Source organism: Raphanus sativus, unplaced genomic scaffold, assembly GCF_000801105.2.
Source record: "Raphanus sativus cultivar WK10039 unplaced genomic scaffold, ASM80110v3 Scaffold0271, whole genome shotgun sequence".
NCBI lineage: Eukaryota > Viridiplantae > Streptophyta > Magnoliopsida > Brassicales > Brassicaceae > Raphanus > Raphanus sativus.
The window spans coordinates 29,210-48,295 of record NW_026615591.1 but is presented as its reverse complement, the minus strand read 5'-3'; the positions used below and the strand labels follow the sequence as shown (position 1 = coordinate 48,295).

Below are 19,086 nucleotides of genomic sequence, written 5' to 3'. Positions count from 1 at the left end.
GGTCTTGTTTTCATGGGGTGTGTATAGAAACTCGTATCAGCAGTATCTAGCTGCAAAAGAGCTGAAGAAACAGTCATGGAGATACCACAGAAAGTTCAACACATGGTTTCAGAGACATAAGGAGCCAAAGATTGCAACTGATGAGTATGAACAAGGAGCCTATGTTTACTTTGATTTCCAAACCCAAAAGACGAGAATCAAGAGGGAGGATGGTAATGATTTGATTCTCGTTTTTTTTATTATAGATTTTTTCTCGTCCTCTTGTCTTCTGTCGTTGGAGATGATAATGGTAAACGTCTTATGTAGGTGCCAAAGGATCAAAAACGAGTTCACGTTTGAATACAGTTATCTTGAAGATGAACTCGCCGTATAGACAAGAGATAGAGAGAGAGATACATGTTGTCTATGTATATGCTCTCGCGCAAGTGGTTATTTCCTGAGTTTGTACTCATTTCTTTTCAGTACCTTTTAAATAACCAAAGACAGATTTTTCTAGTAATCTGTTTTCTTAAACCGTAATCATTTGAGGAATGCACCATTACTAGCAACAACAATGACTTGCATGTTGATCCACTCACAACGAATACTAGCTAAGAAACAGAAGAAATGTCTCTGGCACCACAAAAGCCTACACATACGGAATGATTCTAAATTGGGTTGATATGCCTTTCCAATTAATTGCTTATGAAAGCGAAATGGCCTAAACTTCTCTTTATTAGAGAAATAATATTTGGTTAATTAACATACTCTAGACTCATACAAGTCTAAATTTTTAAATTTTTAATTGTTATAATATAGTATTTTCAAAGAAACAAGGGAAATAAAATAAAAATCTTACACCAAATATATGCCAAAGTTTTTTTCTTTTTATTTTTGGTCAAGCCAAAAGTTTTTTCTAAAGTTTATCAATCCTTCTCTTTAGAAAAAAAAAACATATAGCCAAAAAAGAATCCTTGCCCAAATCTGCACCTCTCTCATCTTCATCTTCACTATTTGTAACCCTAAATCTATCTAAAGTATGTTAACTTTCTCTCTATCTCCGTCTGCTCCCCACTTTCGAAGTTCTAACATTTAAATCGCCGTAGTTGGAGGAGGAGCTCTCATCAGTTTCTCATTCTGAAACTTCCAAAGAGATCTGAAAGTTGTAGACTTTTTTTTCCATCACCATCACCATCGTCATAGTCCCCGATCATCGTTCCATTGTGTAGGTTTCATCTCTAATCCTCTTCATCCACTGTATAGAATGTTTTTTAACATCTCGTTTTAGATTCGTTGGTGGTTGTTGTGTTCCAAAGTTTCTATCTTTCAAATGTTTTTTTGTACGAAAGATCTTGTTTTTTAGCTGATGACTGAACATATGTTTGTATCCAAAGTTCGATTCTTTTGACTATATATATATCACACTTTAAGCTGGTTTGTATGCTTCTGTGAAGATGAGAGTCACCAGTACTTACCTTTGATGCCTCTCTTTGGGTGCTGCAGGTAGGTCACTGAAAGAAAAAGAGAAGATTTTCTTACTCTGTGTATGGAGTAAGAATGCCAGAGTTAAGAAGTGGAGCACGTAGATTGAGACAACCTAGCAACCCTCAGGCGATTGAACCGGCGGAAAACATCCAGCTTCCTCGTCAGCCTGCAACAAGGAGAAGAGGTGGTGGTAGAGGAAGGGGAAACGCTGCTGCACCTCCGAGACCCACTGGTGGGGCTGGTAGAGGCCGAGGCATCAGGTTAATAGATTTAGAGGCGGAACCTGTGGTTGGTGAACCTGCTTTTAATCAAGTCGAAGGGGTAGCTGATAAGGATAACGCTATGGAAGGTGGTAGCGGTGAGAAAATAGTTGGTGTGGAAGAAGATTTGAGCTCAGCTCCTGTCCCTGAAAGGGTAAAATCTTATGCTAATCTTATGACATTTCATTCACCGAGTTTTTTTTTGTATGAGAGAGATGTTGATTTTTGATTTCTTGTTTGTGTGTGTGTAATAGGTACAAGTTGGAAACTCTCCTGTTTATAAGACTGAAAGGAAGCTCGGTAAGGGAGGCTTTGGTCAAGTTTTTGTTGGGAGAAGGGTGAGTGGTGGCAGCGATAGGATTGGGGCAGATGCAATTGAGGTATGTTGTAAAGAAGCATACTGAAGACTTACAAAGTTACAAGGTTTATAGATGAAACAAGTCAAATCTTACAGAAAAAAACATTGTTTTTCTTTCTCAGGTGGCTCTGAAATTTGAGCACCGTAATAGCAAAGGATGCAATTTTGGCCCACCTTACGAGTGGCAAGTGTACAAGTAAGACTTGCCTGCATTCTTTCTTAATTTTCATGCTAAAGTTCTCTTATCAACTTATTTTTTTTCATCTCACATGTTTTTTTCTCTCTCCTTTGGTTGTGAAGTACGCTCAACGGTTGCTATGGAGTTCCTGCGGTTCATCATAAGGGTCGACAAGGAGACTTTTACATTCTTGTATGTATTTTACTATTAACAAATCAAAAATACTTCGAGATTAACCATGTTGTTATGTACTGAGTAAAGTTTTAATAATTATTTCAGGTCATGGACATGCTTGGTCCAAGTCTCTGGGATGTGTGGAACTCTTCAGGGCAATCGTAAGCACTCTTCTACTTTCACAACACTTTCTTCTCTTTGCAAAAGTCTTAACTAATCATCCATGTTCGTGACATTGTGGCAGGATGTCTCCCAACATGGTAGCGTGCATTGCCGTTGAGTCCATATCTATTCTTGAGAAGTTTCATATGAAAGGGTTAGTGAAACTATTCCATTGCTAACTTCTTGGCTGATAGTTCCAGTCGTTTCTTTCAATTGCTATTACCACAATATGCTTTCCTTCAGCTGATTTTGATGTCATGTTCCATCCTTGTTTCAATCTAGGTTTGTCCATGGAGATGTGAAGCCAGAGAACTTCTTACTCGGTCAACCCGGAACAGCTGATGAGAAAAAACTCTACCTTATCGATCTTGGTCTAGGTGAGTTTTTCTTTTAAGTAATATACTTTAAAGAACAACCTTAATCATCAGTACTACTGCTAGTTCCTTCTCTATACTTAAAATGGTTCTCTTCTTTGGTGGTTGCATTGATGTTCACATAATCTTCCTTTGTTACAGCATCAAAATGGAAAGATTCGCACTCAGGCCAGCATGTTGAATATGATCAAAGACCTGATGTGTTCAGGTATTGTCATTAGTTTGTATATATGCTAATTCCTTCAATTTATAAATGTATCATCCTTCTTTTACATGTTTATAATGTTTCGCATTGCAGGGGAACAATAAGGTATGCAAGTGTTAATGCACATCTAGGTCGTACTGGAAGCCGGAGAGATGATCTGGAGTCGTTGGCTTATACCTTAATTTTTCTCTTGAAGGGAAGGTTGCCATGGCAAGGCTTCCAGGTCTATTTTCATTTCCTTTCATCATGACCTTACATGTTATATTATAATCCTATTTCATCTTCTTCGTTGTAGTCCAATTATTGATGTATGGTATTGTTTGCAGGGTGATAACAAGAGCTTTCTTGTTTCCAAGAAAAAGATGTCAACTTCTCCTGAGCTGATGTGCTGTTTCTCTCCACCACCGTTTAAGCTATTCCTCGAGGCAGTCACCAATATGAAGTTTGACGAGGAGCCCAACTATGGGAAGCTTATTTCGCTTTTCGACACTCTAATCGAGCCGTGCGCTCTATCTAGACCAATTAGAATCGATGGAGCTCTAAAGGTTCCTGGCTGTTTTCTTGTTCATATGATTAAACTCCTAAACTTGTGTATAAACATTTTCTTGAAAGTGCTTCTGTTGGCAATGTATAGGTTGGCCAAAAACGAGGGAGATTGCTTCTTAATCTGGAAGAGGATGAACAGCCGAAGAAGAAAATCAGAGTAGGCAGTCCTGCTACTCAATGGATTTCAGTCTATAACGGTCGTCGTCCCATGAAACAGAGGTAAATAGTTTTTGCCATATCCACTTGAAAGGTTCTAAAACTTCCTCACTAACAATTGTTTTGTAGATATCACTACAATGTTGGAGAGACGAGGCTGCGCCAGCATGTACAGAAGGGTAATGAAGATGGCCTTTTGATAAGCTGTGTAGCATCAGCAGCTAATCTCTGGGCCCTCATAATGGATGCTGGAACTGGATTCAATTCTCAAGTTTATGAGTTGTCACCGGTCTTCCTGCACAAGGTAAATAATCAGTCGAAGCAACTAGGAATCATTCTGTTTTTTTTTTGGCAAGTTAGTAACACCATTTTGTGTTTTTTTTTGCAGGACTGGATTATGGAGCAGTGGGAAAAGAACTACTATATAAGCTCCATAGCTGGTTCAGATAACGGGAGCTCGTTAGTTGTTATGTCAAAAGGTTAGTGTTTGTGAATAAATAATAAACTTATAACACGAAGTCTTCATTGCTTATTTCTACTTGGTTGTGAATTGGTAGGAACAACTTATTCTCAGCAGTCATACAAAGTCAGCGACTCATTTCCATTCAAGTGGATAAATAAGAAATGGAAAGAAGATTTTCATGTAACTTCCATGACGACTGCCGGTAATCGTTGGGGTGTGGTAATGTCTAGGAACTCTGGCTTCTCTGATCAGGTACGTTTCGGACATATTTTTGGTCTTGTTGTCTTGCCCCTGATAGTCTAATAATATGATAAACTGTGCGTTGTGAAAGGTGGTGGAGCTTGACTTTTTGTACCCAAGCGATGGGATACATAGGAGGTGGGAGAATGGGTATAGGATAACATCAATGGCAGCAACTGCAGATCAAGCAGCTTTCATATTAAGCATACCAAAGCGTAAAATGGTGGATGAAACCCAAGAGACTCTTCGCACCACCGCCTTTCCAAGTACTCATGTCAAGGTGGGTTTCTTTAAGTTTGAACAAAGATTTGGACTCTTTTGGCTTTTGTTTTGTTTTGTTAGGGGACCTGAGCACTGTTGGTTGATTTTTTTCAGGACAAATGGGCGAAGAATCTGTACATTGCATCAATATGCTATGGCAGGACAGTGTGCTGATACACACTTAGCATCATGTGTTGTGTTAGAAAGCCAAGCGAGCCTCAGGGTCGTCATAATTACCAATCAAAAAACGTAAAACCAGACAAAACCTCTTTTTGGTTGAATGTAATGAAAGGGATGTGTCTTGGTATCTAATGTATGTACGAGTAACAAAAGAGAAGATCATGGAATTAGTAGTAGAAAGATTTGAGAGCTTTTTTAAGCCCTTCAAGTGTGTGCTTATATAAAACCATTTGCTTTGTTCAATGCGTCTCTAAATTTTTTCCTGTTTCTTTCTCAGTGTCTGATAAAGCCAAACCAAACCAAAGTAATCAAAATCTTTTTTGTAATAATGTTGGGAGTTGCTACCACAGTGACTTGTGGACTATGTTCATAATAGTGTCACTCTGTTCTTGGTTTTTGGTTTTTGGTTTAATTAATCAAACCGAACCTGTAGCAGTAGCAAACCATATTCGTTAAAAGCTTATTTTAAATAAACCTGTCTGCTTCGATGCACGTGAGATTCCCGGTTAAGCTGTAACCGGGTCTCTCATTTGCTGAAAACCCTAGAAGCCACCCTTTTTATCTAAATTTTGTAAACAAGTAGTCACACTCTCTACACTAAACCCCTGAACCCTATCGAGAGAGGAGTTAGTAGAGAGAGCGCAGCTCAACAACAAATAAAAACCAAAGAGATGAGACCACCACGTGGCGGCGGTAGCTTCAGAGGAAGGGGAGGAAGAGATGGCGGTGGAGGACGTTTCGGTGGCGGCGGCGGACGCGGAGGAGGAGGACGTTTTGGTGGTGGCGGCGGACGCGGAGGAGGTGGACGTTTTGGTGGTGGTGGTGGATATCGTGACGAAGGACCTCCCAGCGAAGTCATTGGTTCGTTTTTCTCTCCTCTTTAGTCGATTCTTGTTCCTGCTCTGCTCAACTGTTTTAAACCTATCAAAGCTTAAGACTTTATTGATTAAAAGTTCTCACCTTTGACATTGATAAACTGTTAACTTAGTTTTAAAGAATCAATGTCTTATCACTTTGTTTTAGATTCTGATAATATTTAAGTCAAAAGGTATAAACTTTGTGACTTGTCTCTGTTTATGACAAAGGTTTTACTTTGTTTGATTATAACAGAAGTTGCGACCTTTGTGCATGCTTGTGAGGGTGATGCTGTGACCAAGCTCTCACAAGAGAAGATCCCTTACTTCAATGCCCCGATCTACCTTGAAAACAAGACTCAGATTGGGAAAGTTGATGAGATCTTTGGTCCCATTAACGAATCTGTATGTGTTCCACTCTCTATGAGGCTTTCTTCTATCGCTAGTCTACTTACTTGTACTAAAGAGTATTGGTTCCTTTTTTGCAGCTGTTTTCTATCAAGATGATGGAAGGTATCGTAGCTACCTCGTATGCTCAAGGGGATAAGTTCTACATCGACCCTGCTAAGCTTTTGCCTCTAGCAAGGTTCCTTCCACAACCAAAGTAAGCTCTCTACTTCTTACCCTAAAAGATAGCATCTTTCTGATATTTATAGCTTCTTTAGGGCGGCTACTTAAGCAGTAGAACCCACTACACTTGTTGACATGTAAGTACAAGTCTTTAACAAGAGTCTTGTTATGTTTTCTTCTTTCAGGGGACAATCTGGGGGTGGTCGTGGGAGAGGCAGAGGTGCTCCTAGAGGCCGTGGAGGGTTCTCCTCCAGAGGTGCTCCAAGGGGACGTGGAGGATTCTCCTCAAGAGGTGCTCCCAGGGGCCGTGGTGGATTCTCCTCCAGAGGAGGCCGAGGGAGAGGAGGATACTAATAAATCTTATTTCTATCCTTTGTTTGTAATTTTGCTTTTAAATCTTTTGGATAATGAAGAATGCTTTTTAAGAAGAAACCATGACATTGAGATGATTGTATTTCCAGATTCTAGTTTCTGTTACTTTGGTTTGTTAAGAGGATTAGAGATTGTCTCGTTTTATTAAGGAGTTTCATAGAGACTTCATAATCTCGAAACTCCCAAGCTCTCCCATATTTCGTTTACAAGGTTTTGAATCCTTTCTTCTAGAATGTGTCCCTCAAATAGTCAAATTGTACCCAAACAGGCAGACTTCTTTTAGTAAGAGCTATTTTCAATTCTATAATTGCGTCGCGTTGACAAAACTTTTATCAAAATCAAACCATACATGATATGAGACAAATAATAGATTTTACAAGAGGTAGTTGAAGTCATCCCCTCGTAGTAGACTGTCCCCCACTTCTATATCTATTTACTAACTTTACCCAATTAATAGTGACGATTACATATAGACCTCTTTACTTTTGGATGGTTATATCAAACACACCCTTGATTGGTTCAATCATCACATTTTGTTCCTAATCCTTTGCGGTTGATATCTACTCTATCATATTAAAATATTTTAATTCGGAAGTTTCTCAGAAATCAAGATACTTTCTAGAATTTAAGGACTTATTAGAAATAATAAAAGATAGTAGGGGTTGTTGTATAAAAAATGGAACTATTATGCGTTTCCGACACAGAAAAAAAGGGGACTATTATGCGTAATACCAAGTCGTGTCTGAAAAATTAAGAAACGCGTTTCCTTTTCTCGCAGTGAAGAGCTGAGATAGGGAGAGACATGATGTAATCTCAGCCCAGTGCCGTGCGAAGGTTCATAGGGGCTCAAGGCAAAATTTTAAAACTTAATTAGTTTTACTGATAAACAATGTTATACTTTTTTTTGTTTTTAGACCTAACGCAAAGTGGATGTATATATGACCCCATAGATTATAACTCAGTTTTCGTATTAGAAATGCCTAATGAAGAAAAAAGAACAGTTGAGCAAAAAAAAGAAATCAAATTTGAGATATAAACACTAAAAACTGCTTTTACTATCACTATATTAAACCAAACTAATGCAAAAATGAGGGCCCCAAAATGTTCATATATTAGTGGGGCCTGTGGCGAAAGCCTTTTTGGCAACATGGTAGTCACGGCTCTGTCTCAGCCCTCCTTAAATTTCTCCCTTTCTCTCGCTTCTCTTTCTCCCAGCATTTCACGAACCCTAAAGATTTTTCATCCTTTCTTCTTTGACGCATTGACACCAAATCAACTTTCCCTCTTATTTCCAATTATGTGTCCGTTGAGATTCCTTTTGGTGTTCTTCTCGGCGGTTCTGGCCGGATATTTCGCTTGGAAGACGGTGAATTCTTCGCCTGACGATGATGACTCACCGATCGAATCGAATGATGAGAAACAAGGACTCTGTTTCAAAAAGGTACTTTACTTTTTTTTCTGTTTAATTTGTTGAGAATTCTGGTTTTTTCTAATTTCTAATTTCTGTAAATTTCAATTTTAAACAGAAGATGGAGAAAGGGTTGTGGGTGTTCGTTGACATGGCCAGCGGCAAATACCTTTGGAGGAATCTCAACCTGATGAGCGAGAAAACGATTTAGTTCAAAATGATTTCGTCTCTTCCTTGTGCAGAAAGTTAACGAAGAAGGTTCATAAAGTAACCCCCTCTGTTTTCGTTCTAAATGTTTTACCCTGAGTTTTTGTAGTTTTGATACTTCTATTTGTAACCTGGAAACAAAATCAATGAAAAGTTTGTAACGTTCAATCACTTTGTTCTCTTTACCACTCAATCAAAGCTTTGACGATGAGCATGTTCATCTAAATTATTTTACAACCTAATTTTGAAATCGAATACATTAACTTCCGAAAAGATCTAATCCTAGGCTTGAAGCTTGATTTTGAAAATATGTAAAGGAGAGTGACAAGAGCTCCTTGTGGAAGAGGAGCATGTATTGGAGCCAACCCACATAGCCACTACCACACTACTGCTTGCTTTCACGCAGAGCCTGCTTGCTTGCAAATCTGAGACACAGAGAGTGAGAAGGAAACCGCCTTTTTCATCAAGTATCTAAGCAATCATGAACCCGGCGTTGTAACGCATGTCGAGTTCGTACCGTGTCCTTGTAGGTTCATTAGTTAGAACCTTTTGGAAAAAAATACAAGTGAAGAAGGTAACATCGGTTGATGGTTTACATTGCCTTCCAAGAAGAAGAAAAAATAAACTCAAAACTTGTGGTTAAGGCACTCATTTATGGAGTCATTCAAGGGAAGATATTGGACTTGATTTCAGCTGAGATCAACACACACTACACACTTTTCAACATATCAGGAACATTTAATGCAATGGTCGATTTTATAACCAAATCAACTATGTATATCAACGTTCATATAAAATTAGACTAGATATGCACTTTGACAGAATGTAGAATTTATAAACACCATTTATTGAATTTCACAAATCCATAGTATAACTAAAGCTATACTAGACATTTTGGATCATGATGTATTATTATTCTAAATGGATTTGGCTATGATATTCAAAGTGCATCGTAGTATCCTCCAAAAGATATCTGAGCTCTTGCCACTGGTAGACTTTTCATCACAGATATTGCTTCGTTTAGCTTTGTTGCACGCTTCACCACTTCATTCATTCGCTGCATTAATTAATGTAACAATATGTGTTCATTCATAATCAAACATCAACTTCAAAAACAGTCATACAACCGAGGTTTGGACATTTAGAAGAAGAAAACCATTGACAAACTTTTAGATGATTGATAGGGTAGAAACATGTTTGACTAGTGTTCTTACATGCATAAATCTACCATTTAATCTTATACCAACTCGATCTCAAATAAAATATCTCTCACGTCTAAAGAACAATGACGTTTTCTAAAATGGAATCTAGTGTGACACTGACGACGCAAGAAAAGATAAACACAAAAACGTGTAAAGAGAAAATAAGTATCTACTCTACAATTATTTATTCTTTCATTCACTTAGACACGTAATTAGCCAACACCATCCTTATCACTTTGGTCGAATCAAAGACACTAACCACTATTCTGATCAAACATCTTCTTCCAGTTTAACCAAGTAAATTGTCTAAGTTGAGACTTATCCTTTACAACACCTAGCTAATAAAAGAAGCATACCAAACTTGATGATCATTTGTAAATAGTATTGATTTATCCAAATAGATCAAAATCTCAAACCACTTTTTTTTTTAATTTGGATTAATGGGACAAGATTCAACGTAATTTGAAACTAATGCCATCTGGTTAAAGCACACCACTAACCTAAGATGGACTTGGTTCTTTAACAATATGATTTGGATTCAGAATCATAAACTAGGAGAAAAATATTTACCTTATTATCATCAGAGTAAATCTGGAACCTGAGGATATGGTTCTTGTTCTTGTTTCGGCAACCTTGTATGCTATTGTTGTGCCCAAGGAAGAAGACACAGAAGGTGGCAGCAGCAACACCAAATGAACATATAGCTCCAATCCCATGAAGACCCATCTTCCACTTATTCATTTTTTCACCACATATGTTTTCCTCTTCCTCCCACTCAAACTCTTTCTTGCTCCTCAAGTCACCACCTTCATCAACCTCTGTTCCCATCTCATCACGGTACTCTCCTCCTGAGACAGAGTGTTCCTCATCTTTCTGTGGCAGAGGACTTGCGAATCTCTCCGGTAAGTCTATTGTCATGTCCTGGTTCTTCTTGATGTCCGTGTCTTCCACGGTGGACACGGGTTCCCAAGTTAAGGGAACATGGAGGAGCTGAGTGGGGAACACGCTTGATCTTCGATGGAGCTCTGTTTTCCCCACAGAATCTTGTGTTGGGCAAATGAAGTAATCCATGTCCAAGCTTTTCTCGGTGTTTCTAGTAATCTTCATCGCTGCCTCATGATCTTCTTCATCATCATGATCGAGACCCTTGTAGGGATCTTTGGGGAGTAGTTCCCAGTCTTCTAGATCCATCCCTTCCGAGTAAGAAAAATAAAGATTTTTTTTTTTAAAAAGCTCTGTTTTGGGAGAGACCTCTCCTCTCACTCTCTCATTGTTGTGAAGTAGGTTTCTAGATCCTTTAATAGAGCAAAGAAGAAGAAGTAAGAAGAGACCAAAAGAATACAGGTGAAACTGTAGATGTACTTTAAATGTTTTCTTTATTTTTTAGGTTTGGGCGGTGAGGAGGTAAAGTCTTCTAGAGCTTATCTATTTACAAATGAAATGACAAAAGAAGATGTTACTGTTTTTTTTGGACCCACGTTAAGAAGTATCGATTGTCTTCTTTGACAAGATCACTTCTCAACCATTGGTTTAAAGAAAATATTTAGTGATCAATTCATGTTTTAGTTAGAACATGAAGAATCTTCTGTACTAATGAAAATTGGATGGTAGTTTTGGGTTTATAGATTGAGACGTGTTTCTAGAGGACCAGAGAAGACGAGAGACTTCAAGCATAAGCTTCTGTATAAACTTTCAAGGACATTAACAAACTTTTGTAGTTAACAAACAATTCCAATGAAGAAAAGGAGAAGTTACGTGTATTACAATTCAAATATTTAAATTGTTTTTCAAGTGAAAAGAGAATACAAGGACAGTACTGGAGGTTGCTTCCTTGCAATTACAAGTGTTAGTTCAAGAAAAAGAAATCACAATCTAAAAAGAAAATTAAAGTGAGAGAGCGACAGTGAAAATGAGTTTAGACGAATTACAATTTTTTTTTTTGTCACAAGACGAATTACAATGATTTAATATTATTACAATTTTCATATCATTCACTAATAAGAAACACAAGAGATGGTAGTAAATCTTGAGCGAAGTCTTCTTTCACAAACCAGTAAATCGATAAATGTGAAATAAAAAGCTTCATTACTGAAAATAATACATTTGAATATCTTTTAAGAGGTTGCTTGACTTGCTTGAAATAAACCTCATAACATTTAGTTTTAAAACAACTCCATTTGTTTTACTTTTTTCCTTCACCTCTTGTACTGCTTTTATCTTTTGTTGCCTACTTTATAAACATGGGAGAATCAAAAGGTTGCTTGACTTGCTTCCTTGCGTTTAGGCTTTAGAAAAAGCTAGATCGTAAACCATGTTAAAATTGTAATAGAAAATATATAAAAGTTGCACACTGTTAAAGATTAAAGGTTAGAATCACATTTGTCACGAAAACTTCTGAACTTAGGATTCCTAAGTGCAAAAGATCTTTATAGAGAGATTCAACTGTCAACACACATACGCGAAAACGACAGGAGAAAAAGCTTCAACATGTGAACCAGAGTGATCCACACAAGTGGACAAGTTTCTTTCACATATACAACCCAAGTGTCCACCTCTAGCACCAATTAAACCAGACCGTTGATATATCAATCCATATTAGACAAAATGTGTAAGGAAAACGAAATGGACCCAGAACAAAAATATTCAAGAAAGTAAGGATTAATATTCACAAATAAGCAAAACATGATTTTACATACAGAGACAAGAACTCCAAATTTGAAAAAAAAAACATGTCCACAAAAAAAGTAAAGTAACTTAACTAAGCTCATCAGTACACCCTTTAGGCTGATTGCGAAGTAGATTTTCCTAACGAGACAGACGCAAGTGCATTCTTTGCTCTCTCTTGGAAGTCCCTTGTTTTGTTGAGTCTCTGTTTAATCCATAGCCTCCTCACATCGATCATGTGAAGTGCACGGCCGAACAGTTGGCTAGTCTCACCGAGTATTCCCAAGCTCAGATGCGGAACATGAGCTGCCCATAACGTTTTCAAGCGCGCTCCCATGATGGGGAAGATCAAAATCGCCAGTTTCAAAAACAGAAACAACAGCGCAAGTACCAAATAGGGATCTCTTTCTGCTATCTCTCTGAGAGATGACCCGTTGTGTAGCCATGTGATCAGGTTACCGTCGGTGTCCAAGCTTGCTGGTTCAGCTTCATCCACATACTGGACAGGTTTAAGACCTGGAAAAGCCACAGAGATACAAAGAATGTAAGCTTATTATCACAGAAATTTGAACTGATTGTTTTGTTTTGTCCATGGCTTCACGTCTTACCTGTTGTTAGTTGGTAAAAGTGAACAAGGGATGCAAGATCCTTTTGACCATGGTATCGCATCCTCAGTGTTTGATTCACCATCAGGACTGAAGGCAAGCTATGGATACCATACCTAGAAAAGACCCTGCCAATAGTGACATCAGTTAACATGGACCAAAGAAGATAGCCAAAATAATCTTTTTTTTTTGTTGTGAATAATTCAATTCAATTGAGATGCAAAAAGAGAAATATAATAATACTCTATAGCAGAAGTTGGTTCGTACGATGGTAAAGCCTGAGATTGCTCAACAACCAGGTGACCTATGTGGGGGAACATTGAACTCAGAGCATCAAACTTTGGGCGTACTGAAGTTGAGAAGGGGCACCGAGAGGAATAAAATAGTATGGAAGTATAAGCATTTCCATGGTTATGTGCATCCATGAGTCTGTCTAGCAAGTCTCCATCCACCTGCATTATCAAACACACACAAATTTAGATACGTCTTTAAGATACAACAACAAGTCCCACATCCAAGTCACACACATTTAATTTTGCAATATCACATTTGCTGCATTTAAAAAATTAAGACTTCGAACCTAAATGTTGTGCGAATGACATGTTAGGATTCTGTTGGCAACTGGGTCTCCACAAATAAAGGTATGCATTGAAGAACATTGAGTATACATTAAAGAGATCCTAAATATTCAAGAAACATCATAGTTATAGACTTGTCCCTCCTGAAAACGATTTAAGTTGATTATTTTTCTCCACCTCCCAAGTTATTTTCTAAGGGAAATTTAACTGCAGGTAGACCACTAAAAGATCTCCTCTGTTATGGATTTTTCCCTTATAAAATTTTGAAAACTGAGACCTCAAGAAAGAGTGGGGTAAATGTAAAACATGAGTGAAGCCACAAGGCCTTACACCATTTGATTTGTGTAACCTTGTATGAACCTAAGTTTCCTAAAAGAAAGCTACAACAACAACAACAACAAAATGAAAAAAGAGACTCGTTGTCATATGTCACCACCACAAAGACTACAAGGACATGCCAAAGCAAGCAAAATTCTGATCATTGCAATTCAAACTAGTCCAAGAGATTCTAAGTCTACATACACCGCAGCTTATTCTACTTGAAGCACATAATCAAACTCTGTCCAACACAAAGCAAATTCAATCGGAAAAAAACAGCATATCCTCCTCTATCTAACAAATCACTGGAAAACTTTAAAGCAGATAATGATTAGGTATACCTTTAAAGGAGGTCTGGGATAGAGAAAAGGAGGACACTTTCTCTCGATTCCGAATCGGAACACCTCGAACTCATCATGATGATCGCAAACGTCAACGGAGGAAGCGAGCCCGGAAGGCAAGCATGACCCAGCTATCGCACATAGGAGGAGGAGGAACACGGAGACCCGATAACTCATCGAATTACGATGAATAGAAAGGAAAGACCAATTATAAGAAAAATTCTAAATCTAGGGCAAAAGAGAAAGAGAGAGATCGAATTTCCTGAAAATCGCTAAGCTTTGATTAGAGATAAAATCGGATCAGAATTCGAGAGGACAAGAACACAAAATGCTCAAGCAGATGATAAAGAAAAACAAAAGAAGAACAGGAGATAGATAAAAATCTTGTCTGAAAATATCCAAAGGGGAAAGTCTCAGATCCGTGAGAATGTCGTAACGTATTTTATTGTCACTTGTTTCTTTTTTTTTTGGTTGAAGAAATAACAGATCGAGACCCGCCAAAATCGATTACGTTGACATTATTATTCAAGGAAATCCAACAAAGGCCCATTAGTTAGACTCAACACGGCCCATTAGTTAGACTTTTGACCTCTCTGTCTGTATTTGACAGAGAAGTCGAGTCAATAGGTTCCTCCTCCTCTCACACGGTCTGTCTTCTTCTCCCTTGTGGTTAGATTTAGATATTTAGGGCTTTGAAGCTAACTAAAATCGAGCAAAAATATGGAGATAGCGGAGCGTAGGGATGAGGAGATCAGAGAATCTGGAAACATGGAGAACATAAAGTCCGACTCTTTTTCCGATGAACGCTACTCTCGCGACCTCAAAGCTGGTCTCCATCCTCTACGGGTTTGTCCTCTCTTTTTTTTTTTAATATCCAATTGATTCTCAATTTTAAATCTGATCCTAGCTGAAACTTTGCTGCTATCGAAGTTTCCTATTCTGAATCTAGGATTTCTGGACGTTTTCTTGTGAAATTAGGTTTTGTGCAATAGATGATTCGATAGTGATTTTAGAGAAGATGATATCTTTGCTACAATCTGCTCAAGTTAAAGCACATACTAGCTATAGCTCAATGACTCTTAAGGTTTTTTTTTGTGGTAATTTGGAAAATTTGCAGTACAAGTTTGCGATTTGGTACACACGTCGTACACCAGGCGTCAGGAGCCAAACATCTTATGAGGATAACATTAAGAAGATTGTTGATTTCAGCACGGTAAGTGGGGGAAGTCTCCATTCTTGGAAGCTGTTTGTTTAATCTTATCTTGTTGATTTTACTTACTGAGTTATGGTTTTTGGTTACCTAGGTGGAAGGATTTTGGGCATGCTACTGTCACCTAGCTCGTTCTTCTCTCTTGCCTAGTCCTACTGATCTTCATTTCTTCAAGGATGGCATTCGCCCCTTGTGGGAGGTATGTATGTTGGTTGATACAGCAAAAGCTCTTTTTATACATGTAAAGTTATATCTCCTACAATAAGCTAGCTACATTCATCTTCATCAGGATTCTGCTAACTGCAATGGAGGAAAGTGGATCGTACGTTTCTCCAAAGTTGTATCTGCTCGCTTCTGGGAGGATCTGGTGAGTTTATTTCTCTTGTGGACACTTCTATTAAGTATTGACATCCTTCTACTTCGTTGAAGAGGAACCTTTTTTTGTAAATGTTCTCTAAGTTGGCCATCTTTCATGTTCTGTATCTAAGTCCCTGTTAATTGTAATTATTTTTTCTTCAGCTTCTTGCCTTGGTAGGGGACCAGCTTGATGATGCTGACAATATCTGTGGGGCAGTACTGAGCGTCCGCTTCAACGAGGACATTATTAGTGTATGGAATCGCAATGCTTCTGATCATCAGGTGAGATAACTATCCACAATAATATCTCTATTTTGTTTATCTCCTTTCTTTTGGCGCTGGTAATTTGACAGTGCAATGTCTTTCCGTGGAACAGGCAGTGATGGGTTTGAGAGACTCAATCAAGCGGCATTTGAAGCTGCCTCATGCTTATGTTATGGAATACAAACCCCACGATGCTTCTCTCCGCGACAACTCCTCCTACAGGAACACATGGATGAGAGGATAGAAGTAGACCATTGTGTAACGTGATGTGGAGAAAGATTTGGGTAGCTCTCTTGCAACCTTGGAAGAAGATGTATGGACTGAAACCCTGTTTCCTGTAGCACACTTTATCAACATTATATTTTTCCAATTACACTTTCAGACACTTGTGAATGGAGACACACATTGTTTATGTGCGTTGTCTTTAGTACCCTCACTTTACTACATTTATTTTTTAGTTCTAGTTCTCTTCCAACAAGTGCAATCTGTCAAATTTGTAAAATAATAATTTATCTCTTAACTTTTCTTTTCTCTCTCCCACTTTCGAAATCAGATTTTGAAAGTAAATCCATTTCCAATTTATCTTTAGTTCACTCTTTTACCTTTTCTTTCTTTCTTCCATTTTTCCTCCTCTGTGAAATCATCATCATCTCTCTCGTTGATGGAACCATTCTCTCTCATTTAGTTTGACAAAAGCTGTGTTGTAGTTAAATTTGATTCCCAAGAAATCTCTTTTGGAAACATGTTGAGCAAACGAATATTAGTTTAGTGAAAGATTGTGATGAGACAGATCTCGTGAACAAGTTTCTGGGTCTAGCAACAATGGTGAAGTTTCAAAGTGATTAGATGAAATCGGAGATCTTCAGCCAACAATGGTGAAGTTTCAGTTCTTTCTTTTGCAGTTTTGGTCCATATTTTTGGCTATTTATGTTCTCACCTCAAAATTCTTAAAATGTCCAGAACAATCCTCTTGATTTACTCCCAAACTTCTAATGATACACTACAGACCTTGTCAAATACAAATAAACAGATATATGCATTCAAAATTTCTCAATACATTCTAAAATGATAAAATAAACTGAAAATGATAAAACTCATTAAATAATAAGATATCAGTCACAACACAGAAAATATTTAGATTTTGTTTTTTTCCCTTTAATTTGATTAAATTAGTTATTATCATCATTCTGTTTTTTTTTTTTGAAACTTTGTCCACAAAATCAAATACACAACTCTTTTATTCAAAGGCAAAACTATTTCAAAAAGGCTTATTTTATTCACCAAATAGCAAGATATGTGTCCACAAATCCTAGATCTTCAACTGATCCGTGACAAAAAAAGGATAACTTACTGATTAAAGTAGCAAAATATATGTCCACGAATTCGATGACCACAACTTCTTTGTCCATAGTTTTTATGTACATATACACAATATTAATATTTATCATACTATCTATACATGAGCTCACTTTTTTCTTATTTTAGTTGTCAATTTGGCTATTTGTTATGAATTTATCAACATTTCATGTTTCTGATCTACATCTTTTCTTCATTGTTTTCTCTTTTATATATATGTTCACATTTTTTTTTCTTTGGTCACACTTTTCTGTCCATGTCCACACACTTATTTTGTATAAATGTTAAATATATAAAAATATATATCTATATATATATATATGTGAAAATGGATCTTAAATTATAAATTAAAAGATTTCTAGTTTATTATAACAATTATATTTTTTAATGTATCATAAAATCTGAAGAAAAAACTAAAATAAAAAACAGAGGATGAAAAGTAACGACACAAAAAAAGTTTAACTAATAGTCAAGTTGAGCAAAAAAAAGTGTGACATGTAACTAAACAAAAAAACCTATGATACTACTTTCTCTCTTCTCGCTCAATAAATGGCATATATGTCAAGAAAATATTTCGTACAGCATGAAAGTGTGTCTCCACCATGTTGTGTCTTAAAATTTCAAAAAAAAAAAAGAAAAAAGTGTCCCATAGAAAAATCATCTCCTTTATCGATGGCTTTACGATCTCAGCATTGAAAATCCTAGCTACCTCTGTGTAATCATATCGTTTTCTTGTTTCTAGATATTGTTACCTTCAATGGTTTGCACTTTGCACTGTTGTATGAAACTACAATGATGATTCAAATAAAACTTGAGCTCACGTACCGGTAACACTTGAGTAACGGCGGAATTACCGGATAAAATTGGTAGAATTTAAAGTCTACTGAATAAAAATTGTAGTTGTAGAACAAAAATTTAGTGTGATTGGATAGTTTTCTTGCGGAATTGTTTAATCAAAATTATTTTAATTTTTTATTATTGTTACATATCATTATTGTTCTTTTAATTTTGGATACATTCATAATAGATAAAAAAACTATTTTTAGAAATTATTTTTTGTTTTTTTATTGTTTTTTCACTTCAGGATACAAATCCAATTTATAGACAAATTGTTAAGTATATAACCAAACAAATCAATATGTTTTAAATATTGTATTAAGTGATTGCTGGTGGTTGAAGCAACAATAAACTATTGGTTAATTAATTTTTCATATGTGATGAAAGATGATATTTAAACTCATGCAAAAATAATTGTTGGTGGTATACAAATGCTTCTAATTAACTGAGATACAGAGATAATTAATTTTCAACAGTTTCAGCAAATAAATGGAAAAAATACATTTATTTATTGCAAATTTACTTGAAAAAAATTAAGCAAAAGCTTGTAACATTTGATTGAGGTTACAAGCTGAGTGTGGCTCTGTGTGCACTAAGATTGTTCCCAAAAGCAATAGTTCAGGATCCACAGCTGATTGAGGTGGTTCCACATTGTATGAGAGGGGGACATTGACCCCAACAACTTTTCAAAATGTAACGTAAAGTATTGAATAAATTCAACATGCCCCATTGTTTTTAGCAAATACACTCCTAAATCATTGAACAGTTTTATTTATGCCCCCAACAGAAAAATTATCTGCCTCCGCCACTGTCCACATCAATACCTAGAGTGAGTTACTTCACAGTTCAAGAAACTCTTGGACTCAGTGCGCCTAATCCAAGAGATCATATGATTTTTTTTTTTTAATATCATCAAAATAGA

The 19,086-nt window shown here is 36.9% G+C and overlaps 7 protein-coding genes across 10 annotated transcripts; 5 read left to right on the top strand and 2 right to left on the bottom strand.

Annotated features, from left to right (window-relative positions):
• Window positions 1-13: 13 nt before the first annotated feature.
• LOC130501731 (general negative regulator of transcription subunit 3-like) lies at window positions 14-519 on the top strand (the record flags this gene model as incomplete). Its single annotated transcript, XM_056996560.1, is given in 3 exon segments — window positions 14-179; window positions 182-212; window positions 307-519. Coding segments are annotated over 3 exon segments (264 nt in total), but the record flags the coding sequence as incomplete, so codon positions are not given.
• Window positions 520-925: 406 nt separating this feature from the next.
• Window positions 926-5,264, top strand: LOC108847904 (casein kinase 1-like protein HD16). Its single transcript, XM_056996569.1, has 17 exons — window positions 926-1,208; window positions 1,487-1,878; window positions 1,979-2,104; window positions 2,205-2,278; window positions 2,383-2,452; window positions 2,540-2,595; window positions 2,679-2,750; window positions 2,879-2,973; window positions 3,112-3,178; window positions 3,269-3,398; window positions 3,502-3,720; window positions 3,810-3,940; window positions 4,007-4,181; window positions 4,266-4,356; window positions 4,435-4,592; window positions 4,672-4,860; window positions 4,956-5,264. Exons 2-17 carry the CDS (start codon window positions 1,537-1,539, stop codon window positions 5,013-5,015), a joined length of 2,055 nt encoding a protein of 684 aa, XP_056852549.1. The 5' UTR covers window positions 926-1,208; window positions 1,487-1,536; the 3' UTR covers window positions 5,016-5,264.
• A 341-nt stretch (window positions 5,265-5,605) lies between these two features.
• LOC130501737 (putative H/ACA ribonucleoprotein complex subunit 1-like protein 1) lies at window positions 5,606-6,944 on the top strand. Its single transcript, XM_056996570.1, has 4 exons — window positions 5,606-5,882; window positions 6,132-6,280; window positions 6,364-6,479; window positions 6,631-6,944. Exons 1-4 carry the CDS (start codon window positions 5,693-5,695, stop codon window positions 6,797-6,799), a joined length of 624 nt encoding a protein of 207 aa, XP_056852550.1. The 5' UTR covers window positions 5,606-5,692; the 3' UTR covers window positions 6,800-6,944.
• Window positions 6,945-7,813: 869 nt separating this feature from the next.
• Window positions 7,814-8,652, top strand: LOC108843948 (uncharacterized). 2 transcript variants are annotated; one of them, XM_056996572.1, is made up of 2 exons: window positions 7,814-8,258; window positions 8,347-8,652. In XM_056996572.1, the coding sequence occupies exons 1-2, from the start codon at window positions 7,905-7,907 to the stop codon at window positions 8,434-8,436; spliced, it is 444 nt and encodes a 147-aa protein (XP_056852552.1). In that variant the 5' UTR covers window positions 7,814-7,904; the 3' UTR covers window positions 8,437-8,652. The 2 variants fall into 2 exon arrangements, with proteins under 2 accessions (XP_056852552.1, XP_018472614.2); XM_018617112.2 differs by having other exon boundaries at window positions 7,821-8,258; window positions 8,344-8,652.
• Window positions 8,653-9,208: 556 nt separating this feature from the next.
• Window positions 9,209-10,981, bottom strand: LOC108843947 (uncharacterized). Its single transcript, XM_018617111.2, has 2 exons — window positions 10,205-10,981; window positions 9,209-9,489 (listed from the first exon to the last, which is right to left on the bottom strand). Exons 1-2 carry the CDS (start codon window positions 10,823-10,825, stop codon window positions 9,373-9,375), a joined length of 738 nt encoding a protein of 245 aa, XP_018472613.1. The 5' UTR covers window positions 10,826-10,981; the 3' UTR covers window positions 9,209-9,372.
• Window positions 10,982-12,276: 1,295 nt separating this feature from the next.
• Window positions 12,277-14,597, bottom strand: LOC130501732 (5'-adenylylsulfate reductase-like 7). Of its 3 annotated transcripts, none has more exons than XM_056996562.1 (4): window positions 14,141-14,597; window positions 13,147-13,355; window positions 12,907-13,031; window positions 12,277-12,814 (listed from the first exon to the last, which is right to left on the bottom strand). In XM_056996562.1, the coding sequence occupies exons 1-4, from the start codon at window positions 14,315-14,317 to the stop codon at window positions 12,414-12,416; spliced, it is 912 nt and encodes a 303-aa protein (XP_056852542.1). In that variant the 5' UTR covers window positions 14,318-14,597; the 3' UTR covers window positions 12,277-12,413. The 3 variants fall into 3 exon arrangements, with proteins under 3 accessions (XP_056852542.1, XP_056852544.1, XP_056852543.1); XM_056996564.1 differs by having other exon boundaries at window positions 12,907-13,019; window positions 13,171-13,355; XM_056996563.1 differs by having other exon boundaries at window positions 13,171-13,355; window positions 14,141-14,596.
• A 167-nt stretch (window positions 14,598-14,764) lies between these two features.
• Window positions 14,765-16,496, top strand: LOC108844358 (eukaryotic translation initiation factor NCBP). Its single transcript, XM_018617600.2, has 6 exons — window positions 14,765-14,986; window positions 15,258-15,353; window positions 15,445-15,549; window positions 15,640-15,717; window positions 15,870-15,989; window positions 16,084-16,496. The coding sequence occupies exons 1-6, from the start codon at window positions 14,861-14,863 to the stop codon at window positions 16,213-16,215; spliced, it is 657 nt and encodes a 218-aa protein (XP_018473102.1). The 5' UTR covers window positions 14,765-14,860; the 3' UTR covers window positions 16,216-16,496.
• Window positions 16,497-19,086: the final 2,590 nt, after the last annotated feature.